Source organism: Danio aesculapii, chromosome 2, assembly GCF_903798145.1.
Source record: "Danio aesculapii chromosome 2, fDanAes4.1, whole genome shotgun sequence".
Taxonomy (NCBI): domain Eukaryota; kingdom Metazoa; phylum Chordata; class Actinopteri; order Cypriniformes; family Danionidae; genus Danio; species Danio aesculapii.
This window is the reverse complement of record NC_079436.1, coordinates 58,523,446-58,529,882: the sequence shown is the minus strand read 5'-3', so window position 1 is coordinate 58,529,882 and position 6,437 is coordinate 58,523,446. Positions and strand designations below refer to the sequence as shown.

General features: G+C 38.0%; 1 protein-coding gene across 1 annotated transcript in view; it reads right to left on the bottom strand.

The window, feature by feature from the left end:
- Window positions 1-293: 293 nt before the first annotated feature.
- The window catches only part of plekhj1 (pleckstrin homology domain containing, family J member 1), a 14,556-nt gene continuing 8,412 nt past the window's right edge, over window positions 294-6,437 (bottom strand). Inside the window, exons 4-6 of the mRNA XM_056446560.1 lie at window positions 6,377-6,437; window positions 3,534-3,597; window positions 294-524 (exon numbers count right to left, since the gene is read on the bottom strand). The exon at window positions 6,377-6,437 is cut by the window's right edge and continues 30 nt beyond it. Coding sequence (XP_056302535.1) covers window positions 432-524; window positions 3,534-3,597; window positions 6,377-6,437 — 218 coding nt within the window. The 3' untranslated portion in view covers window positions 294-431. The remainder of the gene's footprint in view (window positions 525-3,533; window positions 3,598-6,376) is intronic.

Sequence of the window (6,437 nt, the reverse complement as noted above, 5' to 3'; positions counted from 1 at the left end):
TTTTTTTTTGGCTCCTTTGATTTTGACAAGAAATAAAAACACTACACAGCTTCAGAGACATCAAATAAAAGCAAATATACATATTGTTTTACTGTAAAACCTCCAGTAAGGCCACAGTGCTTAAAATCAAATCGAATCTGGATGCTACAAACCCTGTAGAGTGCACTTAAGGTGAAGCTTCCTAATGTGTGCATGCATAAAACCATAACCTTTAAAACACCACGGTTATTAAAGGCAATAAAGGTGCTGAAATGAGTTTTAAAACCCGACGTTCGTTTACATTAACAGTGATCTTAATATCAGGAATCATGTTTAATTGGCTCAAACTCAGCAGACATTCATTACAGTAATAACAGAACATATTCACCCACATTAAAGACATCAAGACTGCAGAATGGACAGTGTTTGATATGAACAGAAGACGCAGATGTTTATGTGGGAGGAGGAGGAGGAGGGAGAGGAGGAAGAGCGCTGTTGACCTGAAAGCGGGTTTCGTCTGATATCCCATACTGCTCCAGTGGATCCTGCAGGAGATCAGCAGTAATTACATTAAAGCAAACTAATTATGCAGCTTTTTACAAGATGTGAATGCGCCTCTGCGGTCTCTAAAGCAGGGGTCAACAAACTTGTTCCTGCAGGGCCGGTGTCCTGCAGATTTTAGCTCCAACCCTAATCAAACATACCTGAACAAGCTAATCAAGGTCTTACTAGGTATACTTGAAACATCCAGGCACTTGTCTTGAGGCAAGTTGGAGCTAAATCCTGCAGGGACACCGGCCCTCCAGGACCGAGATTGGTGACCCCTGCTCTAAAGTTCAATTCAATTCAATTCAATTCCCCTTTATTTGTATAGCGCTTATACAATGTACAAAGTGTGTGTGTGTTTCAGTTTGAGCTGAGAATAGCACACACACAGATAATGTTCTCCTACTCTCTGAAACTGACCCTTTCAGGCTTTGATACTAATTGTGGTGTTTTGGTGACTGTCGCTTTAAATGCAAATGAGATTGTACTCTTTTTAAAAGAGGGCGGAGCTACAAATGCACATGTGTCAGCATAGTGACAGATTGAAAACAGAACTAGCATTTTAAATGAATCTAAAATTACATTGCATTCATTTTCACACCTTTAGAACGACTAAATCACCAGTCCAGTTTCATTGTGTGCTTAAGAAAGATTATTTAGGAAAAGTGCAAGAATTTCATGGAAAAAAAGGAAACCTCTATCAGGTCGCTCTGACACAGTGGGCTACTTAAAGTGCACTTATTATGCAAAAATGACTCTTATAAGGGGTTTAGGGGGTCAGCAGTGTGTGAATATATCCACCCTCTAATTGTAAACATGAATTAATTATATTTTTTAGTGGTGTGTCGGATCACAAATCTCACGGTTCGGATCACATTACGTTTTTTTTTAGTCACGGATTGGACCATTTTTCAGATCAGCCAAAAAGGGGAGGACACAGATGTAATTTGCTGTCCATTTATGACAAAAACAACACTGCAAGAGACTTTTGGTTTTAACAAACAACTTAGAAGCTGTACTTTTATTAAAATAAAATAAATAATCAGCTGAATTAAAAAAAAAAGAAAAAAGTGTAAAATATTCAGTTCTGTGAAACATTCCCTGTTGCTCCTACTGTTGCTGATAACACTACATGTAGAAATCTAACATTATAATGTGTACAGCCCATATTTATTTTAGTCTCTTCGTTAAAGGATTCAGTTATTCACTCATAAAACTTCATGTTTCATTGCTAGATGATCATTGTTGAAGGATTATTCAGTGGCATGTTTTTGATGGCTGGTTGTCGCCACCTATTGGTTAAATAATGTAATCGCTGCCAACAACTTTCATTTTTGAGCGCTGTTAAATGCACATGACGGTGATTTTAATCTTTATCATAAACATCAGTGTTTATATCTGAACTATAAACTCTTCTCCCAGTACTGCTGTTTATTTGACTGCCCATAACTTCATAACTAGCTCAAAAGACTAAAGACTGAATTGCTTTCTTGATTTTTTTCGTTTCTCAAACGCAGATTTGAATGCAGCTATTTAAAACATTTAATAAACATATGCAGATCACCAGTATTTATAATTTATGTTGCGTGGGTGTTGAGATCTCGATCTTTTAATTGTGCAGCTTAATGCATTAATGCAGGCTAAACAACTAATAATAATAATAATGATAATAATAATAATTCCTTACATTTATATAGCGCTTTTCTGGACACTCAAAGCACTTTACACATTGGGGGGATTTCCTCATCCACCACCAGTGTGCAGCATCCACCTGGATGATGCGACAGCAGCCATTTTGCGCCAGACCACACACCACACACCAGCTGATTGGTGTAGAGAAGACAGAGTGATGAAGCCAATTATAATATGGGGATGATTAGGAGGCCATGATGGACAGAGGCCAGTGGGCATATTTTGGCCAGGATGCCGGGGTTAAACCCCCTACTCTTTTTCGAAGGACATCCTGGGATTTTTAATGGTCAGAGAGTCAGGACCTCAGTTTAGCGTCTCATTTGAAAGACGGCGCTCACTGAGCAGTATAGTCTCCTTCACTATACTGGGGCATTAGGACCCACACAGACCGCAGGTTGACCGCCCCCTGCTGGCCTCACTAACACCCCTTCCGGCAGCAACCTAGCTTTCCCATGTGGTCTCCCATCCAGGTACTGATCGAGTGCAGCCCTGCTTAGCTTCAGTGGGCGACCATGTGAGAGTATTGACAGAAAACACCTTTAATAACCTTAGAAACCCACCCCATTCCCAATACCCCACCACAACTTCTTCTGTCATCATTATGTTTTACAGGGAAAGCTTAAATCATGGAGAGGCGACTTCTCTGTAATCATTACAAATTTAGAATTAATCTACCAGCAAAAAAAAAAATTATTAATTCGTGGGTCACATGTCTTCCGAACCATAGGTTGTGATCCGTACGAATCATGGATCAACTGTGATCCGTTACACCCCTGGTATTGTTTATAATCAGACTTGATCAAAACAGTCAGCAGAAACACTTTGATTGACATTCTCCCTTTGTACGTGTCATCAGAGGGGGAAAGCCCCGCCCACTAGTGCCCATCTCCCCCTCATTAGCATAAACAGCAGCCCTGAGTGAGAAGCAGCCGTCTGTCCATTAGCCATTAGAGTGTTTGAGCTGCTGAAGATAATGTCAGCATAGACTAAGAGGATTATAGATGTGGAGTTTTAGATGAACAGCGACAGGAGCGACACAGACTGACAGAAGCATGATGCACGCGCACACACACACACACACCTGACCAGCGCTGACAACACACACACTAGTGTTTTACATCTGTAGCTCCGCCCTCTTTTTGAAAAAAAAAGAGCCCAATCTCGTTTACATTTAAAGAGAGTCACCAAAATGCCACCATTAGGATCAAAGCCTTTGAGCGGTATCAAAAAGGGGCAGATTCGGTCTTCTTTAAGGGTAAACAATATATTGAATTTCTGCAGATATTTGTTGTATTTATTGATGTGCGTTCTCTCACCTTGCCCGTCAGCCGATGGATTTCTGTGCGGTAGTAGATCAGGTTTTTGCGCATGAATTCATAACTGCAGACAGAAGCAGATTACTGTTATAGATTAGACATTCAAGAATACAAGAAACATTATGGATTGTGGGTAATCTTCCTGAAAATCACGTTTAAATTCCTATCTGAACATGCAGCTCAACTCATTGTTCAGGCTCTTGTTCTCCAAACTGGATTATTGCAACTCTCTACTAGCCGGGCTTCCAGCTAACTCTATCAAACCTCTTCAGCTGCTTCAGAACGCAGCAGCACGAGTGGTCTTTGCTGAACCCAAAAGAGCACATGTCACTCCGCTACTCACCCGTTTGCACTGGCTGCCAGTTGCTGCTCGCATCAAATTCAAAGCTCTGATGTTTGCTTACAAAGCGACCTCTGGCTTTGCTCCTTCATATCTGCTCTCACTTCTGCAGATATATGTGCCCTCCAGAAACTTGCGTTCTGTGAATGAACGTCGCCTCGTGGTTCCATCCCAAAGAGGGAAGAAATCACTTTCCCGAACTCTCACATTCAATCTGCCCAGTTGGTGGAATGAACTCCCTAACTACATCAGAACAGCCGAGTCACTTGCTGTCTTCAAGAAACGACTAAAAACTCAACTATTTAGTCTCCACTTTCCTTCCTAATCTGCAACTGCCTCTCTGGCTATACCACTAACTGTACTCTCTCTCAAAAAAAAACCTTACATTACTAATGCTTTGCTTCATAGACTTTACACACCTGAAACTTGTCTATAGCACTTGTTCACTGCTGCTCTTATAGTTGTGTAAGTTGCTTACTTGTCCTCATTTATAAGTCGCTTTGAATAAAAGCGTCTGCTAAATGACTAAATGTAAATCTTGTATATTTTCTTATAATTCTCATGTTACACCTCACAATTTTATTTTTACATTTATTAATTCAGAGATTTTTCTCAGTTGTGTGTTTTACTCTTGCAATTTTGACTGTTTGTTTGTGTAGTTGCGAGTCTCCGTCTCATAATTCTGACTTTTGTTTTGTAATTCTGAGTTTAAGTTTAGTAATTCAGATTTTTTTTTCTTGAATTTCTGAATTTACGTCTCATAATTCAGATTTTCTTGAATTCACGTTTAGAAATTCAGACATTATTTTCATTAGTTCTGTAAATATCAATCATTTATTTTTAAACAGCACTTTACACTTCACGAATTCACTACAGATCACAAATACACCTCACAATTAGGGAAGTCTAAAATAAAGAGCCTAATTTAGATTATGTTTTGCAATTTATATTTTATTCTTGTATTTTCTGAATTTCTCAATTCTGAGTTTAATTTTACATTTAGAAATTCAGAGATTTTTCTCATAGGTTTACTCTTGCAATTCTGAATTTATGTAGTTACGGGTGTCCCTCTCATAATTCTGACTCTTGTTTTGTAATTCTGAGTTTAAGTTTAGCTATTGCTATGATTCTTCTCATAATTACAGGTTTCTGTCTAGCAATTCACATTTGTTCTTGTATTTTCTGAATGTAATCTCACAATTCTGATATTTTTGAGTTCCCATTAAGCAATTCAGACATTTTTCCTATAGTTCTGTAAATATTAATCATTTATCTTTAAACAGAGCATTTAAAACTTAATTCTCAAAGTGCTTTACACTTAAAAGATGCAAGCATAGCAAAAAGCAGTTATGCAGAGGTTATGCAAACATGAAAATAAAACAAGTCAGAAACATTGTAAATATAAAGAAACGGATCAAAAATACACCACACGAATAGGCAAGTGTAAAACGAATTTACACTTGTTAACTGAATTTACTCAAAATTCTGATATTACACATTTAGAAATTCAGAAACTTCTCTTATAGTTCTGTAAATAATAGTGTGTATCTTTATATTACGCCTTTAAAACTTCATTCTCAAAGTGCTTTACACTTAAAAAGATACAAACAGCAGAAACGCAGTTATCCAGAAGTTATGCAAACATTATATGAAAATAAAAATAAGCTATAAACAATGTAAATATAAAGAAACAGCTCAAAAATACACTACAGCGTTAGGAAAGTCTAAATAAACGGGTCTTGCAACTCAAAGAAAAAACTGAGTTTAAGTTTTGCAATTTAAATTTTATTCTTCTATTTTCTGAATTTCTCAATTCTGATTTTCTTATGAAAATAAAACAAGTCAGAAACATTGTAAATATAAAGAAACGGATCAAAAATCACCACACAAATTGGGCTAATCTTACAGCCCATTAACATGGGGAGTCAGCGTCAACGCTTCCCATTTACTTTAAATGTGTGACGTCAAGCGTTGCCGAACTGAATTGTGGGTCGGTCGGTGCTGCTTCAGTGGCGTTGCTTGCTGGAGAAGTTGAAAATTTCTCAACTTTTAAAGCGGCAATGGAAGCGTCAGCCAATCAGATCACTTTACGCAAAATACCCCAGCTCAGACAGTAGCCGATTGCGAACTTACTTCATTGGCTGACGCTGCTATGATGATGGCATCAGCCCTCGACTTAAGACACGCCCTCGGTCAAGCATTGACGCTGAAGCCCCGAGTAAATACACGGTAAAAACAAGCCAGTCTTGCAATTCTGCATTATTATCATTTTTATTTTCAAGTTCCGAGTTCAAGTTTTGCAATTTAGATTTTTTTCTCCTCATAATTACCGCTTTCCGTCTTGTAAAATCAGATTTAGTTTTTCTGCATTTGTGAATTTACATCTCTCAATTCTGTCTTATTCTTGTGTTTTTATTCATTCATGCATAAATTCAGGACTGCAAGATTAGTGTTATAATATAAGAAATGTACGATTCTGGTAATTTCAGTATCTCACACACACCTGGCTTTAATGATGGCATCGATCCACTCGACACACTGTTCCTGAGAGTCACATTCAAACA